Source organism: Camelus bactrianus, chromosome 28 (assembly GCF_048773025.1).
Source record: "Camelus bactrianus isolate YW-2024 breed Bactrian camel chromosome 28, ASM4877302v1, whole genome shotgun sequence".
NCBI classification, from domain to species: domain Eukaryota; kingdom Metazoa; phylum Chordata; class Mammalia; order Artiodactyla; family Camelidae; genus Camelus; species Camelus bactrianus.
Window position 1 is genome coordinate 9,816,899 of NC_133566.1, and position 23,472 is coordinate 9,840,370.

A 23,472-nucleotide genomic window follows, 5' to 3' on the forward strand; every position below is an offset into this window, starting at 1 on the left:
AATTCCTCTTTGTGGAAGGAAACGTGAGAATAAAAACAAAACCTCAGAACACAACGGTAATGATGAAGGAACTGGGACAATTAGGCTAGCAACTGAAGAGAATCTCAAAGACTGAAATACGCCCCATAAAAATCAGGACTAAAATACTAGAGTCTGAAAACATCAAGAAAGTGAATTCCTAGCCAGTAGCATATGGGCACGGCGGGAAAACACGTGCACCCAAGGTAACAGCTGGCTTACTACGCACATCAGATGTCCCTGTTAGACGTGAGACGTGCCGAGAGGGTTTAGTTCAACACAGAACTCGGCATGTGACACTGGATTTACCGGTTATTTTAGTTTAGGCAAAGAAACCAAAAACAAGGGTTTTATCAGACAAAAATACTTTAAAGCTTTTCCAATATCTATTAAGAGATTAGAATTCTCCCCTTTGAATCCATTAAAAAGAGAGAGAGAGAGAGAGAAATGTGCACCACATCGTGATTTCAAACAGAGACGAGACAGTCTATAGGTGAAGGGAAATCAGTGGAGCACAAGCCAATATTAAGCGGGGACCTCAGCGAAGTGTATATTTTAGTAATTATGCAAAAGGGTAAACTCTGAACAGGAAAGATACTTCTATTTCAATCTCTGGCGGCTACCAACACAAGGAGAAATAAACTTCAAAAGCAAAAGATGAACAGAGAACAAAAGCATATTTGAAAGGACTGACCAAAGAAGCAGCAGAAGTGATGGCAGAGGGACAGGAAAGCTCACAGACAGACGGGCTTTTTCTTTTTCTGCTTGTCCTTATCCTTTGCTTCTCTCTCCCGTTTGGCAAGCCGCCTCTTAAATTCTTCTGGCATTTTCTCGTAACAGTGTTTGCAGACTGGCTTTAGATCAATTTCAACAAACTTATCCCTTCGCGCAGGACAGAGAAGGAACAGAAGAAAGAACAGCGAGCAGTTAAAGGGAGCACCTCCCCTGCAGGAGGCGGGGCAGGAGGAGCAGAGAGGACCACTCATTCTCCCTCAGCTCCACGGGCACGTGCACACGGTTCCCCCCGAGTTCCAGTCTCAGGACTTACTTGAGCGTTAATTTAGTGTTGCAGGTGGAGCAGGCGAAGCAGTTCACACACCAGGCCTTGTTCAGAGCGGAGACCACTGGGGGGAGGAGGGAGAGGAGGTCACGGACGCTGGGACCCGAGCTGGGAGCCCACACCGGCAGCTCGCAGGCCCCTGGCCCTGGGGGAGCTGCTTCCCAAGGGGCCTCCTCGCAGCAGAGTTAGCGCCAGAAACCACACACCTTTACTTACTAAGCCGGCCACCCTGGGCATCGACTCACCAAGGCCACTCCTTCACGTTATTAAAAGGCATACGACCCAAGCACTCGACTTCTGTCTTCCACAACCGGAGGCCCCTCTCAGGAAGGTACCCAGCCTCTATCTGGAGTTAACTGTCTCCCTCCGCTGAGCATCCCGCGAGGCCCAGAGATGGCAGGTCCCGGTCTCCACTCCCAGGCGCTCGCCCACTGCCTGTCCCTCCCACCACCGGCCAGCAAAGGACATGGGCTAATAGACAAGTAACACAAAACCAAGTCCAGACAATGTACTGAGTCTGTCTCCCAAGCCGACACCGAGGAAAGCGCTTCCTTCGACCATTCCCTCCCCCTGGCAGGCGGGACTTGAGACTTATTTTCAAAGGCATTAAGGATCTGGATCGCTCCCCTGAACTAATCCTCTTGCAAACTGCAGGTGGCCAGTGTTTTAGAAAGCGTTTCCTGAATCAGGCTGTCTGCCGAGAGCCACGAAGCAGGCTGGAAATAGGAACCTTCAGAACTTTGCCAGAAAGTTTCTGGCACCTGTGCTGGTGACTGTTGGCGAACACAGCTGCTTCCTTCCCACCCCAGTCAGTCCACCGTCCAGGGTGGCAAGTCCTGGAACCGCCGACAGACAGCTGCCAGGTGTTGGTGTCCGCAGGGTTCAAGTCACTCTTCCCCCTGCTCCTAAGCAGCTCTGCTCTCCAGTGTCTGCGGAATTCAGTCCCAGGGATGGGACAGGAGCAGACCTACAGCCCTGCGGCCTGGCCTGGGTGTTATTGGCCCCGGGCAGCAGTCTAGCCCCCAGGACACCCTCATCTCACTGCTGGAGATCACGTGGAAATACGCCAAAGGAAGAGAAAAGGGGCTGATAATGGTCACACCCCAAACAACCTTCTCCAGCTTTCACACCACCCAAGAGTTTCTGTGTCAAAACAGTGTCATAAAGATCCCAACAGAGCCTTACCGTCACCTTCTATGACACGGTTGCAGTGGAAGCAAACATCACCAAATAGCTGAAAATGGAAGAAAAAAAATGGTAAAAATTAAAGGTGTGTTACCACTAAGTATCAGAATGGCAAGCACTTACTATGACTTCAGCTCCTTGTACCACTTAAAAACAAGCAGCTGGCTAACTCAGTCCAGAATCCACCATTACTAGAAGAAATGAGTAAAAGTTCATGGATGAGTTTTTACTTCTTCCAATGAAAATAGTTCGTCATGACCCAAAACAAAAAAAGGCTCTGGAAATGTCCCAGATTTCGGGAGGTTAAGGGAACAGGAAAACTCTGGCCTGGGTCTGGTACTGGAGTGGGGAAACGCTGAGGGGACATGACTGGGCCAAGTGACAGAACTGGAATGAGCAGATTAAAGTGATCAACAACAATAGCCAGGCACACACGAGAGCTCCATGTTCCTGGGAGATATACCGGAGGTATTTAGGGGTAAAGGACCATGAACTTCTCATCAAACGCTGCAGAAAAAAATATGCATGTATTTGTTTCTGTGTACGCATAAATTTGCACATAATGAAATGTGCATTTATGTAAGCGTGTGTTTTTACAAAGACAGCAGGAAGTGCAAATAGTGTACCTGAGTAAAACATACCAGGGTTTTCTTTGAGTTTTTGTTTTGCAACCTTTCCGTGAGTCCGGAATGATTTTCCAGATAAAAAGTTAACAGCAAACCTCTACAGACCACGAGCTCTCCCTGCAGCTACGATGCTGCCAAGCGCACACTCCCGCAGGCACACGCCGCGTCCCGGGAGCCCAGTCAGTACCTGGTTGTAGTGGGTTTCACAGTACGCCAGGCCCTTCCGTTCATAGTGGCGATGTCCAAGAAATGGTTTTTCACACTTGGCGCAAACAAAATGCTGAAAGAAAGTGCATTCAGTCACTTGCAGATTGCCATGTCTTATTTACTTGATGAAGCAAAGCCCCAAAGCCTCAAGAGGAGAAATGGAAGCCCGAGGCAGTGACCTCGTTTGGCCCCAGGCAGCCCTGTGGCACTCACTCCAGCGCCCGGGGGCCTTGCTGAACAGCAGACCGAGGGCAGAGCGAACACAGAGGCCTCTGCTGGACTGGACCACAACACCTCTCACCTCCAGGATCCAGGAACAAAAGCACTGCCTGTGTCGTCGCCGGGACCACAGGTCAGTGCACAGTCTATGGTCCTCGTTTCCCACCAAGGTGATGGCCAGTAAGACGCCCACGCTCACTCTCCAGCATCTCCCAACCTTGCCCATCCACAGGCACGGCGGCGCGATGCCACAGGACTCACCTCCACGTGCCACTGCTTGCCCATGGCGTTGACCACGCGCCCCTCGATGGGCCGGCGGCAGGCGCCGCAGATCGGGACCCCCATCTTGTCGTGACAGGGCAGGCAGTACAGCTCCCCCTTCAGCTCCCGGGCGTCAGCGGTCAGCTCCTTCCTGTCCGCGGGGAAGACGCCAGCTGAGCACCACCCCGAGAGGGAGGGGCGGCCAGTGTGGCCAGCCCCCCCCCAGGAGGGGCCACTCCCACAAGCCCCGGGCTTCCTCGCTACCCCCGGAGGTGATCAGAGCAGCCTGACCCACAGGCTCGCACAAGCTTCGGGTCTGGTCAGAACACAAGTATCACGTGTGACAAATGTGTGAGCGGGCCAGGTGACATGCCAAGCCGGTCATGCCCACGCGTCCCCTTCAGAGGGCTGCAGAAGGCGGTCCCAGTGCTGAGCACGGGCTCGCAGACACCAGCTCTCCACAAAGTAATCGAGGACTGTGGGGCTGTTCCACTGACTAGCGCTGGCGGACAAGCTGCAGGGGCAGTTACAGGTTAACAGAAAATACACAAATGCCGGCCCAGACTGCTCCTCCTCCAGTGCTGAAGTGCACCGTTATCTTCAGTCTCTGGGTGAGTGAGCAGGCAGCCAGAGACGGCCCCAAACAAGATGCATTTCATGTTTTAAAAGATTCTTTAGGAGGCGGGCTAGTGAAAAGTGAGCAGGGAGGGCAGGCAGGAAAATGAGACAAGGCACAAACTGAACCCTGCCCTTCCTCACCTCCCTACCCCCAGAACACAGTGTGGACCTTCACGTTAACACCAGCCGAGTCTCTGCTTCCGTTACATTTTCACACCAGACAACAAATTCCAAAGCTCATGGCCTAAAAATTCATCTTGAGTTTTTGAAGGAAAAAAAATCCCCTTCAGATGTAAATAAAACAAAAATAAACACATGCAATTTAAGATAAAGCTCTACCTCTTACAACCATGAAAGTTGTGTATGAACAAAGGTAAGACCGTTGTTAAGTTTTTTTGGGGGGGGCCTCCTGTACTGGAAAACCTAGTGACGGAGAAGTCTGGGGGATAACTGGGGATATTCCACTGTGAACTGACTGAAGGTGCCTGCACGTGCACACGGGGACACACATACTCAGGTGTGGACACTGCTAACTACGTTACTGAATGGAGGGTGTGTCGGGACCCTCTCTACTCATTCTCTTGACTCTTCTACAGGTTTAAGGTTTTCCTGATTAAAAGTCAGAAATACTGCAGATAAACCTGACCCTCTATTCCCACCACCTGTGCGAGAGAAAAGGCGAGCCTGGCAGTACCCGCAGCTGGCGCAGCTGAAGTGGTCTGGATGGAAGGGGTCGTTCTTGAAAATCAGGGGCTGGTCGTCGATGAGGGCGTGGCACTTCTGGCAGACGTACTTCCCCAGGCCTCTGGCTTTCTCCCGGTTATGGCAGGGGCGGCACAGATGTCTGTACAGACAGAGCCAGAGCTGCATGAGAGCCCTTCATTTAAATCTAAGGTTCCTCCTAGTAAGTAAAAAAATGCTTCCCATACCTCTGAAAAGAAATTAACGAAATCATTTCTTTAAAAATGACTGCTGCGCTTGAAAGAGCAGAATCAAGCCACCGCTTTTTACACGATGAGTTATTTATTCCAACCGAGATGATCAGGCTGAGCCTTAAGAAACCCCCTTTGGCAGCCGCGCACCCCTGTGCAGGAGTGTGGGCACCTCCGAGACCGGCACGCGCACCAGACGCACCGGTGCCGCAGCCTCAGGAACCCCGCCCGCAGCCCCGGGAGGAAGCGGTGACCCCAGAGCTGCCCGCAGCCCTGGGAGGACACGGTGGCCCCGGGAGGACGAAGTGACCCTGCAGCCTCCAACAATCCTGGGACGACGCAGTGATCCCAGAGCTGCCTGCAGCCCTGGGGAGAACGCAGTGACTCCAGGAGGGCGCGGTCACCCGGGAGCTGCCCGCCCCGCTGGCAGGGGACCGCGCCTACCTCCCGGCGTTCTTGACAAAGCCGATGTCAGCCAGGACCTCCTGGCAGAGGTCACAGCGGAAGCACTCGGGATGCCAGCTGTTGTTCATGGCTTTGATGACCCGGCCAATGATGAATTCACCTGCGGAAAGTGACACAGACGATGCAGCCCCTCGCGCTCGGAGACGGCAGACTCGCGAGCACCTCCCCGCTGTGCCCACCGCGGGAGCGCGACGCTGGGAAACGTTTTCTTCCATCAGGTCCTGGTTCTGCAGCTGCCTCACCACATCCCTGAATCTGCCTGCCTTTCCCAAACGAGATGCTGGATGATGTCTCGTCCTCAGCAACTCACAAAGGAAACTCACTTTCTTGTAATGTGTACTTAAATGCTCCTTTGTCCAACCTTCTCAGTGCTGTTCCTGGTGTCTCCATCTCTGGAGGCCAAGGTGGGGGTGCGGGTAACATGCAGGCATCTCTCTGATGCCAAGCCTTGGGCATTGACAGGGAAAGACTGTTCCAGGGGGTCATGGAACAGACGTCCTGTCAGTCCTGAGACACCTCTCCCTGGAGTCAGCTGTCTGCCTGGGGTCAGCTCTCTCCCGGGAGTCAGTTCTCTCCCTGGGGTCAGCTCTCCCTCCCTGGGGTCAGTTCTCTCCCTGGGGTCAGTTCTCCCTCCCTGGGGTCAGCTCTCTCCCTGGGGTCAGTTCTCCCTCCCTGGGGTCAGTTCTCTCCCTGGGGTCAGTTCTCCCTCCCTGGGGTCAGCTCTCCCTCCTTGGGGTCAGTTCTCTCCCTGGGGTCGGCTCTCTCTCCCTGGGGTCAGCTCTCTCTCCCTGGGGTCAGTTCTCTCCCTGGGGTCAGCTCTCTCTCCCTGGGGTCAGTTCTCCCTCCCTGGGGTCAGTTCTCTCCCTGGGGTCAGTTCTCCCTCCCTGGGGTTAGCTCTCCCTCCTTGGGGTCAGTTCTCTCCCTGGGGTCGGCTCTCTCTCCCTGGGGTCAGCTCTCTCTCCCTGGGGTCAGTTCTCTCCCTGGGGTCAGCTCTCTCTCCCTGGGGTCAGTTCTCCCTCCCTGGGGTCAGCTCTCCCTCCTTGGGGTCAGTTCTCTCCCTGGGGTCAGTTCTCCCTCCCTGGGGTCAGCTCTCTCTCCCTGGGGTCAGCTCTCTCTCCCTGGGGTCAGTTCTCCCTCCCTGGGGTCAGCTCTCCCTCCTTGGGGTCAGTTCTCTCCCTGGGGTCAGTTCTCCCTCCCTGGGGTCAGCTCTCTCTCCCTGGGGTCAGCTCTCCGCCTGGGGTCAGTTCTCTGGGGCTTCGCTCCTCCAGGCTGTCAGTGTTTGTTAGTGATGGGGACGGGGGCTGATGAAGGGTCTCAGCGCTGTTCACTGGGGCGGGGCTGGAGCCCAGGGGAGTGAGTGAGGTCCCCACCTTCACTGCGCTGACCGTCCTGCGGGCTCCGCAGCGGACTTACCACATTGATGACAGCAAGGGGCGAAGAGCATCTGAAAGTCGTGCTCACAGTACTTCCTCCCTTCAAACTGAAACGCAAAGCACCGCCGACTGTCAGCAGGGAATCGTCACGGGAGGGATGTCCTTACCCCACGGAGTCACAGCAGGGTGTCTCTGAGCTGAGAGCTGTGCCCGGGACCTGCAGCTCTCCCGGGATGTGTGGAGCAGGCCTACCCTCGTCCCTTCCACATGCCTCCGTGTGGGCGCCGGAAACCCACACCTCGCACCTTGGGGCCCGACTACTGTTTCACAGGCTCCACCCCGATGAATCCCAGGACAGGTACAGACCCCTCTCCCCCAGAAAATGTGCACAAACTTACAAACCCCTTCCCACATTAAAAAAAAAAAATCCATAGTCAATATTGTCATATTTTATATTTAAACATTTTTAAGTGAGACCAAAACGCACCTTAAAAAATAAACGTATTCTTTTCTAACAGTTGGAAGGTTTATCCTTCATTTCTCTCCTTGAACTGTTTGCATTTCATTTTCCAGGAGGCTTTATGCTACCACAGCACTTTTCACGCTAATGCCTTTAACACATCACCCTGTTATACTTCTCTGCAATTATCTAGTGAGACGTTAAAGTTTGTTTTAATTTCTGAATCCATAAGGCCCTAAAGGTTAACGTCCTTTTTCTCCTGGACTGAGTTATCATGATAGTGATGATTGGTACACGAGTGATGGAAACATAAATATGTTACAAATGCTAAACTTACTATTTAATTATTTACATGAAAAGCGTATGTTCTTTACCCTCATGATTATGTCATGCATCTGCAGATAAAGGTGACTTACTGCTGGAAAACTCAGGGTCCAACAGTAGCCCTAGGCTTTATTTTCTGTTTTGGGGGCTGCCTGTATCCTTTTTACATAAATAAGTCACGGGAATGATGTAATGTCTTCCCTTGAATCTTCGAGCACCTTGGAAGTTATATGTCAAAACTCACACACTGACTATCAGAACCCATTTTTAATGATGTACCAGCTGTCAATTCAATTTCCTCAATTATTTGAAATGAGCTGCAGCTTCAGCTCATTCAGTTTATCAAAAGTATCCACTACAGCTAAACTGGCATTCCAGGTAAAGCAGGTTTATTTTGTGTGAGAAAAGAAGTCTTATTTCATTTCTAAATTCAAATGAATGATCTCTAATACATTTAATGAATCTCTTTTTTAAAGTTACAAACAGAATATAATAGACCAGTATGTTATCACTCCATATCTGGTCAAAATGCACTGTAATATGCAGCCCAAAGTAGAAGTTATTTACAAGGAGATAAACTCCCTTGCTGAATGCATATTATGTACCTACACAGAAATCTAATATTGAGCTTTTAAGCAGTAACTTCAAAAAGAAATAAAATATAAGAGCTCAGAAATAACTCCATTAATTTAGTTAGAAGGATCAACTTTGTACCTGCCACCCAGTCTCGATCAGCGGGAGGGGAGACAGAACCGTCTCCACCGTCACTGAAGGTCAATACTGAAAAGCTGGTCAATGAGAGCCACGCACCTGAGCCTTCAGGACAGGCGAGCACCTTGTGGACCTGTGTGCGTGTGTGTAAGTCATTAGTTTTTAAAATCAGTACTTTTTAATGGAAATGACTTGACCAAAAACCTGTCAGAATTTTGAGGCCCATGACTGAAAAGTTTAATGAGAAAAAGTAAAGAAACAATGAGCAGCTGCTTTGCATTTAATGAACGAGAAAGACACACACGACCTGAAAAAACAAAGCGAAGGTGAGCCCAGCGGGGGGCATGTGTGCTGTGCTGTCAGGAGGAGGCAGGAAAGGTGAGGGGCGTCCCGACGGGCAGCATGCGGTGGGGGCGAGGACGCCAATGTGGCCCCCAGCCTGGCTGACCCGGGGGCTGCCTGTCCTGAGGGCCTGGAGTCTCGCACCTGCTCTGCTGTGGACGCTCTGCTGGGGCTCGGGACACACTCACCCTTCACAACCTCTCTCCCCTGCGCTGTCTGCTTTGGAAGTTTGTGTCCTTTTGAAATTAGGGGATGAAACAGCCAAGTACTAAAAGACAGTTGTCTCCCCATGTTCTTACATGAGCCGTACACCTGCCCACAGAGCACTCAGCACGGCCCCAAGCCAGGCTTGTCTCAAAAGAAAGCACAGACGGTGGGGAAGACGGAAGCCTTGTGGGTTAGGGCCGCCAAATCTCCTCTGACTGGTGTCCCAGTGAACTCACCGCAGGGAGATCCCTCTCTTCTGGCAAGTGGGAGGGTGAGTGCTAACGTGAATTCAAGAATATTATCAGGCAAATCAATTTTAGGAAGAAGAATCCAGAAACTGGTTCCTTGAAACCAGAATCGGGTTCAGAAGAGGGTTCCCTTGAAGCCATCCCTACGGCAGTGCCCTGCACGGCCCGGGGTGTGTCCCTGGTGAGGATGACCAGAGCGGGAGCTCCTTTTGCTCCAATGAGCTGCCTCTTTCTACAGTGTGGAGAAGTGACCAAATGTAAAACTCTAGGATGTAAAAGGAAGAAAAGTCAGAAATCATCCAGTTGGAGGAATCAAGCTTCCATGAATAATATCTGCCTTTGTAGGCAACTTCACGCTGCAACTGGACACCGGTATAACATACAATCGGCCTACAGAATAAGAAATAATGCCCCAAATGAGTAGTGTTTTAACAAAATGCTGAGAGTCTGGGACCCACCACTTGCGGGGACCAGGAGGGTGAACTTCAGCCAAGAACAGCCCTGCTGTTAACTGTTCTAAGTTTTGTTTGGAGTTCTGTGAAGACTCACTATGGGGGAGAAAAGAATTCTGCTGCTTTAAAGAAAGCAAGCTCACAGTTAGACACTGAGCTGATGGTCTCATTTCAAGTGCGGTGCATCAAGTCCTCACTGGTTTGCAGTAAGCGGCTGTGAGGTCTGTGGCTGGAAAGGCTCCCAGCTGGTCTCCCCTCCCAGGTTTCGGCTTCCTGATTAATCAGGACCCCGTACTGGAGGAAATGAGGGAAGAAACCTCTCTGTAAAAGGTCTTTCCATTAAATCACTCACCATAAACTGGTCTTTCCTGTTATGCATTTGTGATAGGAAAAAAGGTCCCATTTGGGAAATTCAAACTGAGAAACAAAGAAACCTGAGGTGTGAACCAAGACTCCCGCCCCCGGCGTGTCCTGGGCCAAGCTGGAGAAGGTGGCCTGGCCACAGGTCCATTCGTTCAGTCCACCCCGTCCGTAACCTGGCTGGAGTCATGTCACTTGGTGACTGTTGGTCCCACTTAATTTCATGAAACATTTTCTTTGCAGAAAAAATTAAGATAATCGTTTTACTGGAGAAAACCTCAAATGCCATGAAGTCAAGTTAATGAACCAGTGTGGTGGCCCCACGGTCAGTGTTAGGGCCCATGGGCTGGACACATACTCCCCCTGGAAATGGCGTTTACCAGCTGCTCATGTCACCAGGACTGGACATTTTACAAATATTCCTTGTACTGGAGGTGGATGGGCCTTGGCCATAATTACCCACTTCAATAAAAAGCCTTAGATCTGAAAAGGTTATGTTGGGGACGGATACCCATATTGGACACTAGGGGACCAAACTAGGTTCTAACTCGTCTGTGTTACAACTCTCCTGCTGTCAGGACGCTTCAACACCTGTAGGTGTCCAGGAAGAAGAGGCGAGTTCCCATGAGTCCCTTAAACGTGCTCTGGGGTCTGACCTTGTCACAGGCTCAGAGACTGGGGGGCTCTGTGTGGCTCCCTACACCCCCCACCCCCTTCTCCCCCTGCTGCCCCTCACGTCACCCACACAGCCCTGCCCTCCCACAGCCTCAGGGGTCCCTCACCCCCACCCCTTGCCTTCGTCCTCTGCTTCCATCCACCCAAACTGTCCCTTGTCACCTCCCCCGTAACAAGCCATCACCCTTGACAGAAAAAGAGACTCCATTCCTACTGCTGGAGTTCTTGTAGGGGATGCGTGTTTCTGGGGCACAGCAGGGGTTGCAAAAGCGTGTTTGAGTGAATCAAACAGCATTCCCCAATGCACGCTCCAGAGCCACGTCCCTAGACACACTCAGCTCTGCATTTCACGTCCCCGTGACAGGAAGCAGCCTCCCGCAGGCTGGCCGGGAGCCCCTCCCGGGGTCACTGTTTCTGTGGGAAACGCTGACTGACAGGCAAACAGCTGACTGACTAATGACCTTTAAAAATTACCCTTCCTTCCTCAGGAATGGCTCCTAACACAGGGGAACTTAGAATCTGCTCGAAAGAAGAAATCAAACAAGTGCTATCTCTGGCTGTCACACAACTGTGTGTACACATATCACCCCAGAGACACACACGTGGGTAACACACACTAGCATGCGTGGGGCTGACCACACATGTCCATGCACACACATGCGCACACACACACACACACACACAAGCATCCACATTCACGGGCGGGTCATTCCCAGACCAGTCCCAAAAGCAGATGTGGGAAGGGGGTTTCAGGACTGGTCTGAACAAACACAAAGAAGTGTCGACCGGGTGGTAAATACCCACGGGATCAGCAAGAACATGGATTTGGAAAACACAGAGCAGAGCTGGATACGGACGAGGTCCCCCCACCGAAATGGAGTCTCCAGACAAGAGGTGGGCTGTGGAGGTGGTGGGGAGCGATACTCCGCGGAGGGGCAGCTGCAGGGCTGGCGAGGGGGCCTGGGGCAGGAGCAGCCCCGCTGGGAGTGACGGCGAGGGGAAGGGGAGGGCGGGTGCGGCCCGGACCCACCTCGTAGAACAGGCCCTCCGGGAACTGCTGGAAGCACTGGGCGCACACGAAGCACTGCTCGTGGTACAGCTCGCCGCTGCTGTTCACCATCTTCTCGGCGGGAGCGAAGCCGCCCCGGCAGCGCTCACAGCTGGCGTTGGCCAGGGCGTTGGCCATGTTGCTGCAACACAACACGCAGGGCAGGTCAGGATGTGGCGCCCCCAGGTCACCGGCACCCTGCTCGCCGCCCCCTCGGATCCCTGGTCCCTCCTGCGCACGGCCCGCCTGCGGGACCAGGGCCAGTGAGGCTGATTAAATAGCGCAGGACCCCAGACTCGCCCGTCCTGTGGCAGATCCTGCTAGGACTCAGCTCTTAAACCACAGGTGCCTTAGCCCTGTCCTCCCGCTGGTAAAACACACACTGAACACTAATACCACAAAATGCATCCTAAAGCCACAGAATTTCCATCGTGCACATCAGTTCACAGGTGGTGGCAGAGGTTCAGAGCCAATGAGCCAAACTCCCCAGAGCTGTTCAGTTAGTGGGAGACACAGGCCTGGAACCCAGGTCCCCACCCACGAGCCACAGCCAGGTGACAGTGTCCGTGTCAAACTCTGGAAGGGACATCAGAGGGACAGGTGAGGAGAGAGAAACCACAAGACCCCTGGCTGGTGACCACCCCTGGTCAATAAACGGCCCACATCCACCTAACCTTCAGGGACACAGTCAAGCCTGGAGTCAGGTGCGTATTTGTTCTGGACTTCACAGAAGGAACTGCTCTGTCTCTGAGCGGCCTCAGGGTGACCATCCCCCAGCAGAGCAGGCATGGGCCCAGCCAGCTCTGTAACTTCCAAATTTATTTTCAGATATTCAGACGCCCACTCAGAGCACATTCACTGCCTGTTGTGTCGGGTTCCAGGGGTGGCTTCTGCTCACCCAGACATCAAACCAACCCACCTCGTGAGGTCACTGCCCAACCCGTGAGGCAGGTGGAACAGGGGTCTCCCCGGTTCTGTCAGATTATACACCTTGCTGTTTCAGAAAGTGTTCACAGTGCATGTCCCCCCCCCCAACCCCAGGGAAGACAGCCTTGCCCTCTTCCCCCAGATGCCTCATGGAGCAGTGTTCCTGCTTTGCAGCCGGAAGTACTCCATGCAGACGTACCATGGTCACAACCCGACACCAAGCTAAACTCAGTAAAACGTCACCAAAAAAAGGAAGGAAGGTAGGCAGCCTCACAGCTTGGCAAGCCCAGCCCAAGCCTCACGCTGAATCAAATTTTCTACTTTGTTACTGCAAAATGACTGTGGGCTGGGGAGGGAAATCCCTAGAGCCCCTTCTTCCCCTGGCTTTTCCATAAGCCGCATGAACTGGGGCAATTCTAGCAAAGCTCTGGGAGGCTCTGTGCCCCCTTCTCCAAAGTGTAGCCAAAATCCACAGGTGTCCCTGGATGAATTCGGTTCAGCCTGCAGCTGCCCCGTGTTCTTACTGCTATTCTGAGGATGAAATAAGAAAGGGTACATAAAACCATTTTGGAAACCAGAAGATGCTACTCAAACATAAAGCATTATTGTTAAATAGAAACCCTCTCAAAAGAGTCACCAAATTCTCGATGATTTTAATAGAACCCCAAGAATGCTACAAAAGAAGAAATCCCAGAATGTCCTGAATCATTATTTCCTAGATCAGTGACTCCCTTGGGCTGGAAGGGTCCTCCCTGGTTCACCGCACCTCGAAGGGAGGCTCCTCCCCCGTCCACCGCACCTGGGGGGGAGGCTCCTCCCCCGTCCACCACACCTCAGAGCATCTTCTTCATACACTTCATCTAAAACAACATATTACAGTAAAACCAATGCAAGGGAAACTGTCTTTTATTAAGACAGACATTAATGAGATTCGCAAAAATGCAAAACAATGCAACTCTTCACATCAAGCTTTTATCGTTTTGGAAACACTCATTTTTCATAAAAAAACCAGTATTAATATTTATTATTGATGTATAATATGCTTATTGTTATTTTAAATGAATTAACAAATACTTAAAAATTTCCTCCGTTTTATTCTCTAATACTGTACATGCTGATAAAACAAAAGCTCTTTGGAGACCTTAAAAGTTTCTAAGACTATAAAGGGGCCCCACGATCAAAACATGTATAACTGACCTGTTCATACTCGCTGTACTGCAGACTGATTATATTCAAGTTCAAATACCCAAGTAGTTAGAAGGTAGCAGACACTTTGTAAAAATAAGCATGAAGTTTTTCCCCACACGGGAAAAATAAGCTAGTTTTACAGATAAAGTAATGCAGATTTTCAAAGAAGGATTCATTTTAACAACAAGCAGGAAAAGAAGGGAGGCAGTATTCGAGGAAACTTTCAGAAAACAAACCAATTAATACTCCCACCCACCTACTGAAGTGCTCGCATTTCTCTGCCTCTTGACTTTGACCCTCTAGCACTGTGTATTTTTATTTTTTTAATGGACTGTTTTTTAGAGCAGTTTTAGGTTCACAGCAACACTGAGTGGAAGACGCAGAAATTTGCCACGTCCCCCCGACCGCGCCATCCCCAGCGTCCCCCAGCTGTGAACTGACAGACCCACGCTGACCTGCGTGTTGTTTACAGACTGTCACATTTAAGACAGATGACAGAAGTTTCTTTTTAAAAGCCATGGACGATGAGCTGTCATTGGTTAGTTATGATCAACTGACTAATTCTTCAGAAAAGGATTTTCATGTCGGGGAATGTAAGAGCCTTGAGCACAGTCTTCATGACTGTCCAGTCGTAACTGTTTCAGCTGACCTCGTCCACAAATGAACTGCACACAGAAAACGTGGTGTCCTCCAGCTTTCCGTTATTCAACCTCCTAATTTCTCAAAGTATGTGAAACGAATTTTCTAGCACTAAAATGCAAATATGAAAACCCAGAAGAGTTTACCAAGCTGAGAGTTTACCAAGCATTTTGGTTACAGTGTAATAACTGCCTGATTACTGTCAAACGAGCTCTTTGTGAAGACAAGTGACAGCTGTTGCCAAAACGCACAGAAGAGACAGGTGGAAACAGAGCGTCAGGTCAGTTAAACTCCCCTGAACCCATGATCAACAGCTTGGAGACCTGCAGTCATTCCGAGATCACAACATGGAAACACACTGCAATCAGGAGCCCACGCAGACCTGTCGACTCCCGGCAGCATCTCCTTTCTACATTTCACGCAGGAGGTCCAACTAAGGCTGGCATGTGTGCCGGCGCCCGCCCCGCCACCCTCGCCCTGGGAAGTGCCTGCTAAAGGTCCAGGGGTCAAACCCAAGGCAGTGACCTCCCAGCCCCCCCGGGGGGGAGGGACACTCACAATTTCGCATAAAAGTCACAAAACTCCTTGTAAACCTGGACGTCACTCTGCCTGCGCTGTAGCCTAGACACAGCCCTCTCATCCTCACTGCTGGGGGCAGGGAGGACCCCGTTCCGGGCCGCAGGGGGCACCTCTCCATCCTCGGGGATGAGTGGGGGGCGCAGCCCGGCTGGGAGCGCCATGGGGAGCGGGTGAGAGTGGGAACAGCTGCCAGGAGCACGCTGGGAGCAGGGACGAACCGGGAGGTGGGGGAGTAATGGGAGGGAGGGGCAGTGCGGGGGCTTCCCGCAGGTCACTCCCGGTTCCCACACGTCAGCCTGCCGGCTCGCTGCCCTTCACATTAAGAGCCCTTTGGAAGCTCCAGAAAACATTCCACACCAGCGACCCGGCCTCTGCCGGGCACCTCCCCGCCCCCAGACAGCTGTGAACAGCGGGAGGACAGGGCTGGCGGCCGGCTCCCAAGGACGGAAACACCCACGTGCCCACGTGCCAGGTGGCCGTCCCCAGGCCCTGGCGCTGTGCCTCCCAACTGTGGTGGCGCAAGGCTCCTGGGAGCCGGCTGACCCCCACCCTGCTCTAGGGGGCACTGGGATGAGTGCCAGGCTGGGACCTCTCCGTCTTCATCAGGACCGAGCTGACTGAGACACGTACAGATGTGGGGTTGTGCAGCACGAGACCGTCCGAGACTGGGTGTTTTCACTCAGCAAATGTCCTTGAGACCCACCAGAGCTGTGACAGACATGGACAGTCTTCACCGTGGAGCCAGCGCCGCCTGTTCAGCCGTCCACCCCCCGAGGACACTGAAGTAGTTTCCGGTTTGGGGTTGTTGTGAATCGCGCGGTGTGCAGGTTTCTAAGTTTTAATTTCCCTGGGATAAGTGCTCAAGAGTGAGATTGCTGAGTTGTGTGATAAGCGTATGTTTAGTTTTTTTAGTTTTTTAAAGAAACTGCCCAACTACTTTCTAGTGGTCGTTCCATTTCACATTCCCACCAGCAACCTGGAGAGACACAGCCCCTCCACATTCCCCCGGCATGGCGCTATCATGCATCTCAGCTGCTCTGCTGGGGCGCAGCCCCGACTTTTATCATATGTATTAAGCTCACATATGTGCAGATAGTCACAAAAAGGAGATCAGAAATGTCACCAGATAGTCGTACTGACAAGAAGGGAAAAAGAGTACTACCTGCATTTGGGAAAAATGCAAACATTACAGAGAAGGATGAAATGAAAAGTGGAGACTTTTCATAGTTCGTGCGCGCTCTAGAGTCTTATCTGTCCCTCTGATGAAACTGAAACGCTCAAAGAACGACTTGATTCTTGACCATGAAGACTGAGGGGGAGGCTGAATTAGGGCAAATCTGGTTTTGCTGTGCTTTGCTTCCCCAGTGCCCGGAGCGTGGCCTGGCTCGCAGATCTCACTGTGGCCTGAGCCAGAGGGCCGCGCCTGGACCAGAGACGGTCCTGACCCTCCTCCCCACCGGCTGCCAAACCCTCCACACCCTCAGTAAGTCACCCCACTGTGTCCTTCTTCCAATTCAGATGGTGCTGGAAACGTAGCACAAATCCCCTCAGCTCTCCAAGCTGCACTATTTCAGGGACACAGTGCTAATAAACAAGGCAAAGGAGGCCCCCTTCTTCCTGGTTTCCTCTACTTGCAGCTGGACCCATGTTAACCAGGGTGCCTGGCACAGTCCTCGCCACGGACCAACCGGTCACCGGAAGCCAAGGTGCTCAGACAGGGCGTGGCTGTTCAGTTTTGCCAGATCTCATTCTCTCCTCCTTTCCTTCTTTTTATTACCAAGGAACACCATGTCTGGGGGCCGGGGGAGAAGGAAGGAAAGGTGGGGCAGGGAGAGCCTGCTACCATTGTCCACCGCTCACCCCTTACCGGCCTCTCCCAGGAGCAAAGCCCTGGCCATCTGGGTCTCCAGACCTTCCCGGGGCCCAGGAGGCCTCTGGACCCCACAGACTCCTGGTGCCAAAACCGTAGAGGAGCTGGGGTGGGGGCCTGAGGCCAAGTGGGGAGGCAGCTCTTCCACTGAGGTCTCAGCTTCTTAAGGAGTAACGGCTCGCACCACTCCCTTGGTTATTTTATGTTATGTTTGAACACAGGGAATGTCACCGCTGCCTCCCTGCTGCCCCCAACCGCTCAGGCCAGTGTGGCCGTGATGAGGGGAGGTGGGGGGCAGTGATAGGGTCAGTGTTGGGGGCAGTAACAGGGTACCAAGGTCAGTGATGGGGGCCATGGCGGGGAAGGCTGTTTGCCCCCACTGCCACCTGCTCTGAAACCACATGTGCCCACAGGACAGAGACCTCCAGTGTTGGAGAGAAGACTCACAGCACCCAACCGGGCGGTATTCCAAGAGGTGTGTCCATGTCCCTCACAAGGAAAGCAAGTAAAATGCAACTCAGCCCCAGGGTGACAAGCTTCAGCAGGTGCACTCTCCATCCTCAAGGCAACACTTAACACCTGTCTCCAGTAGAAAGATGCTGCAGGTCTCCTGTGTGTGACAGAGACCGTCCTGGCTTTGTTCCTGAGCAGAAGACCTGCCACTGCGGGACCGCTGGAGGTAGGCGGGGGGGGGGGGGGGGGGCAGACACAAGACATGTCCAGAAATGGCTTGGAAATGGCCCGCCCACAACAGGCAGAGTCCTGCAAAGAAACAGCTCGTCTCGCAGTCCTGACCCACTGACTGGTACTCACGGCCTGTGTCTTGGGAAGTCCATCTCTCCAGACCACCTGCAGGAACATTAATCATCCAACGAGCACCAGCCTCAGAGCCCGGGGCAGGCAAGGGGAGGAGATGGCCTGGCATAGCAGACCCCCACCGCAGGGCACCCCCTGGTGATCCCCAGCCTCAGACTTGGACTGTCCCTGCAGCCCCATCACGAGAGACGCAGGCCTCACTGGGTGAGCAGTGGACTGGGGAGCAGAAGGCAAGGTCGTCAAGGGCACAGAACTGACAGCCAATCTGTGCGGGGCGATATGTGCACGGCGATCTGTGTGGGCTGTGGGCACCAGGGACAGGACTGGGGACTGGGCTGCATGGCTTTGTCTGGTGAACTGAGCTCCCCACCTGTCAGCCCAAATGGAATTCAGCTTCTTACAGAAAATGTATGAAGGCAGAGTTATCAGTTATCACTAGTTCCTGCCACCTCGAGACAGCATAATGTCCCATCTCCATCCCATTTAAAATCCACTCGAGATTGTAAAGAAGAGCAGGGCTGCTGCAGGCAACTGTGAGAACCATCTTTAATGGTGATGATCAATCTATTCCAGCACAAAAGGACAGGACCAGGACGCCCCTGCACCCTCCTGCCGAACTTTCAGCCCCTCTGAAGCTGGCCCAGCCCTCAGGTTTTTCTGGGAAGCTTCTAACTTGGCTCCTGGGGTCCCCTACGGAGCACTGAGGGATTCAGAGAGACCGAGCACTGCTCCCCACGGCACAGGGGCTCCCCATGACGGACAGGGCTCCCCTTGGGGAGGGGCTCTCCGCAAAGGAGAGGGCTCCAGACAGCGGAGGGGCCAGCAGCCCTGCCCACAAACCCATCTCCACAGGCTGCACGTTCCGCATTGACTTTCTCCAACAATCAGATCAGCGCTCAGATAAAGCCTCCACAATAGGACCCAGGACCGGGCAGGCTGAGCGGGTGCCTCCCCGGGGGTCTCCACCTAAGAGTCCAGCTCTCTGACCTCCTGTCTGTGAAGGAACTCCCAGCGCTGTCAGAACCTGGAAACTCTCTCAGGTGTCCTCCCATGCTTCCTCAGTCACTCAAACACTTAACATTCTTAAAATTCTCTTAGAGGTTGGGCAACTTTTCTCTGCATTTTTAAACGTCCCCGGGAAAAACGCCTCCATTATTCAGATCACCTTCTCCCTCTGACTCATACTGTGACCCACACACACACAGTCTCACCCCAATCATCTCTTTTAAGGGATGTATTGTGTCCTGACCAAAACAGACAAACTTGAGGGGCCTCATGTTTCAGACACAGAGGGCAATATTTTTAGTAAGGGTGCTGTCTTAGGAGAAAGCCGGCTAAGGGAAGCCCCTGCAGTGTGTCCACGAGCCCGTGTATGGCTGTGCGGCCGCCAGCACTGTCTCTGGCTCCAGTCAGACTCCTGTTTCAGTTCTGACTCAGCTGGAACGGCTCACTGAGCGCTGGCCTTCAGCTGAGCTGGTGGAGGAAGTCAGCCCCGGTTTCAGTCTGTGCCTGAGCTCATCGTGGGCTTCCTCTCCTCAGCGACACGGCCAAGAAAGCCGGTGAGAATTTCAGGACAGAAAGCAGCATTTTTTTCTGGTGAAAACAACCCTTTCCAATTTTAATCCACTCTCCTTGCCAGCTGTTGTTTTTTTCTTTTTTGTCTTTCTTTGTTTTGGAGGGGGTGAGGTGGCAGGCAAGGAATAACGACTCTGGAAAGCAAGTCCGCAGCCAGAGAAGACAGGATGCATGAACCCCTTCCCCAAGTTAGAATTCAGGCTTCCTTTATACTCAAAGGGGAGGGAGGAAAGTTGGTCGTTTCCTGTTCCGGTCCGGTCCGGCTGGCTCCGGAAGGCTGTGTTCATTTCCTCCTTCCTGCAGTCGCTCCCAGGTGGGCCTGGTCAGGATGCTTCCTGTGAGCTCAACAAGGTACTTTAGCTTAACACTCATTTCCTGGGAGGCAGGGTTCCCAGAGGTGGGCCATCACGTGTAGTTTAAGCTTACAGCCCACCTCCCTTCAGGGATTACCTTGCAGCAAAACCAACAGAATCAAAGGGTAAAGTAAAAGAAATGATCCAATCAGTTGTTTTCTTTTTAACAAAAAACATGTTTTCTTGTACATTTTAGCACATTAAACAATATTTAAAAATAATGGACAAGAGGAAGTGGAGAAACTAAAAAGTTTGGTTTTTTGATAACTTTTAAAAGGTTTCATTTCTTTCATTAACTTCAAATTTTGCAAAGCACAAACAGAAAGGTGAGGAACTACTTTAGCTATGGTGCCTTAGCTTTCCCAGTGCAATAAGGAGACTTGAGGTCACCCGCAGGGGACGAGGCAGTGAAGTTGTGACGGTGCATCTGTCCCATGTGTGTCTAGCTGTTCCTTGGCTTCTGGTCCGTCCAGTCCTCCTCTCTCCCCATGGTGGCCCACTGCCCACAAAATGAACTGGGATCTGACAGCCGTTTGCAGGGTTAGGGAGAAAGCTCTCAGCTCAGTGCCTTTAGCCCTTCTCAGGAAGAGGGATCCTGCAGATCTGGCAGGAGGCTAACTGCAGTGGTCATGACCACGGGGAGGCAGACCTGCCCAGTCCTTGACAGCTTCTCGTGGAGTTGCTGCTCTGGGAGAGTGGCTGTCCCCACCTCCCCAGGGCTGCTGCAGGAGACTCCCTGTGTGGGGTCCTGAGGGCAGGGCGGCTTCGGCTCTGCCCACCTCCCCACTCCCAGCCAGTCAGCCTTGGAGGGAGATACCTTACAAGGGCTTCCTGGCTCCCTCCCTGCACAAAGGCTCCCCACAAGCTCAGATCCTTCACATACTTTCCACTCCTAGCTCCCAGTGCCCTGTTCCCGGCAGCCAAACCCTTGCTGTCCAACCTTGTCAGAGTGAATGACTTTGACTTTACAGTGAACCTTCCCCATTCAAATGACTCTGTGGCTTTTCTCTCCTGATTGAACCTGGATCTCTACCAGAGGCCAAAGTTGATTGGCTACTCTCAAGCCCACGGCCCTGACCCAGTAACAGACACACGACTCACTCAGCACCTGCACCCGAAACTGGGAAGGACGGGGAGTGGGTCACATTGTAAAAGGTCATTCGCTGGGTGTCCAGGTCAACTCCCCACCTTTGCTCCTGCAGGACAGAGGCCACTGATGGACTCCCTGTTCAGCCCGCAGGACAGGAACGGGCGGCCCCCCCAGGACCCGCTCTGTCAGCACCCTGGTTCCAGGGACACGTCTGGGGATTCCTGGAATATTTCCACACTGGGTGCTGCCCAGACAGGGATCCTCTTTGTTTCAGTCTCAAGAATCAAGCGGAGAACAAAGGGAACCCCCACCCTCTGGAGCACCCGACGTGCGACCCCTTGCTGTGCACAGACAGGATGAGGGTTCCAGGCGGCTTCGCTGTGGTCGTCCCTGAGCTCCCCTGCCGGACGAGAACACACTTCGACACAGCCCTGGGATTCAGAGACCTCTGCTCACCGCCCCGCCTGGGCCTGTCGGTCACCTAGGGTCAGTGGCCGAGGACACGACCCTGGGGGGTGGGGGGTTCTGAGCCTCCCGCCTTCTGAGTGGTCAAAATCTACAATGTAACTGTGATCCTCAGAACAATTTCTGTCACAAAATGACCGTGAAGAGGGGAGACCTTGTCTTGTTACCGCTTCTCCTTCCTCACCAGCTACCTGGCCCTCAGTCCCCGTCAGATAAAGGCCAGACAGGCAGGACATGAGGGTCTCTGCAAGGTGAACGGGTGGAGCCAAACAGTGGGTGGCGGAGTCGGGCCTGTCACTGCGCCCCCTCCCCTTCCGGACGTCCTGGCAGAAGCCAGTCTGTCCCTCAAACAGGCCAGCAGCTGTCCTCCCATCCGTCCGGCATCCAGTGAGTTCTGTCCATCCGGCCTGCACCAGCCCTCCCCACTGCCCACCTCCCACCTCAGCCACCAACCTCCAAAACAGACACTGAGAGAAAGGAGAAACCACTACGCCAGCTGTGAAACTTCCCTCTAAATCTAAAAGGGTCTCCAGATAAAGTTTATTTAAACAAGCATGGGGAGGGCACAGAGGGAGATCTTACACCAGTGAGGATGACAGAAGAACCAGTAAAACACGGCTGCCCAGCAGCACCAGGCGGAAGCTGAGGTTGTGGAACAGAAAACTGCTTTCATCACTTACTTGCACAGAAAGCAGACTTCGAGAGTGATCTGATGGGGACCGGTGCAGGGTGGGTCCAGGGAATGACCATGGCCCTGAAGCGTGGAGGGCGTTAAACATGTTCTGGGAGGCTGGCAGGCTGGCAGGCTGGCCGGCTGGCGGGCGTGGACGCAGGTCTGGAGGGCTGCCCGGACTGAGGCTGCTGTCAGAGAGGAGGACGTGGTCCAGGGTTGCGGTGGCTCTGGGTCGAGGGGCCATGCTGCTGGGCGGTGCGAGGAACCACGAAGTGACCGCAGGTGGTCAGGATCTCCGTTATTACGGGGAAGCTGCTGTGACGGGGGACACAGGGTCCCCAGAAACAGTCTCCGAGTGACTGGGCCCTCAGACGGCCTGCCCTTCGGCCAAGGCAAAGGGTGCACATGCCCCTGACGGTGACACAGGCACCTGGGCCCCTGGGTGAGGAGCCCCCACTGCCCCCTCACCAACGGGGAAAGAGGCCGAAACAGAGAACACGGGAATCCGTCTGACAGCTCCCAGAACTCGTCTGCCGATGTCAGCTTCCTTTCGGGATCCTCTCTGTTTTTATTCAGCAAATGTTTACTGAAGCCCAGCCATAAAGTCATAAATGCAAGAGAATCAGGGGCGAGCGGGGTGGGAGGAAATGAAGGTGCCCGTGGGGGTGCCGGCCGTGTTGGCCACAGATGGAAGCGCAGACCTGGGCAGAGGGAGACCCGGGCCCACGCGGCTCTGCTCCAGGCACTGCCCTCGATCGCTCCTCCCCAGGGACCCCCACCCCTAGTTTTGCTGAGCTCTCTGACGGGGCCCTGACGTTTGATTGTCAGTGGTCACCTCTGTGTGGCCCAGCTTCAGCAAGAATCCTGCCATGTCAGCTAAGCCAGCACCGCTCCTCCTCCAGATGTGGTCACTCTCTGTGTCTGGTCACCTCCTCAGCCTCCCACCACCCCTGGGGATGTCTGGTCGACCAGGCCTGTCTTCGGCAGGAATCCTGGGAGGTCACTTTAGCCAGAAACCGACCCCCCAGCCCATGTTTCCTCTCAGTAGTTTTCCACCCACTGACCCCACCTTCCCCTTGGCTGCAAATCCTTACCTTCCCTTGTTGTGTTTGGAGTAGAGGCCCCACTCCTGCCGCAGTGGCCCCGGCACCCATCCGGGGGTCCTGGACACAGTCCGCCTTACTGCTCTTTAGCGGGGGCTGCAAATTTTTTTCTTTGACAGTGTTTGCGCCCGTGTGTAACCCCCTCCCTCCCAAGTCCAGGCTGGATGTACTGACCGGCTTCTAAAGATACAACTGCTGAAGTGACAAGAGGTCACTTCTGAGATCAGGACCTACAGCACCCGGGCTCCCGCCCCTCTCTGGGGCCACCTGCCCCATAATGGCGATGTCATCAAAGACCCACAGCCAGAGGCGCTGGGCGGTGCTGAACCTGGATTCCTGGCCCGAGGCCCCGGGAGATGACACACAGTGATTGCCTGAAGCCTGTGGTCGGCAAGTCCGGACC

The 23,472-nt window shown here is 53.4% G+C and overlaps 1 protein-coding gene across 6 annotated transcripts in view; it reads right to left on the reverse strand.

Annotated features, from left to right (window-relative positions):
• LIMS1 (LIM zinc finger domain containing 1) overlaps window positions 1-23,472 on the reverse strand; it is a 73,925-nt gene that overhangs the window by 3,848 nt on the left and 46,605 nt on the right. For 3 of the 6 annotated variants that reach the window (XM_074354493.1, XM_010959115.3, XM_010959116.3), the window contains exons 2-10: window positions 11,774-11,933; window positions 7,005-7,071; window positions 5,571-5,691; window positions 4,889-5,038; window positions 3,577-3,727; window positions 3,077-3,169; window positions 2,264-2,312; window positions 1,067-1,142; window positions 713-900 (exon numbers count right to left, since the gene is read on the reverse strand). In XM_074354493.1, the coding sequence (XP_074210594.1) occupies window positions 753-900; window positions 1,067-1,142; window positions 2,264-2,312; window positions 3,077-3,169; window positions 3,577-3,727; window positions 4,889-5,038; window positions 5,571-5,691; window positions 7,005-7,071; window positions 11,774-11,933 (1,015 nt within the window). In that variant the 3' untranslated portion in view covers window positions 713-752. Of the gene's footprint in view, window positions 1-712; window positions 901-1,066; window positions 1,143-2,263; window positions 2,313-3,076; window positions 3,170-3,576; window positions 3,728-4,888; window positions 5,039-5,570; window positions 5,692-7,004; window positions 7,072-11,773; window positions 11,934-15,103; window positions 15,369-23,472 lie in introns of those variants that run through there. The other 3 variants (XM_074354492.1, XM_010959113.3, XM_074354494.1) reach the window with 3 other exon arrangements.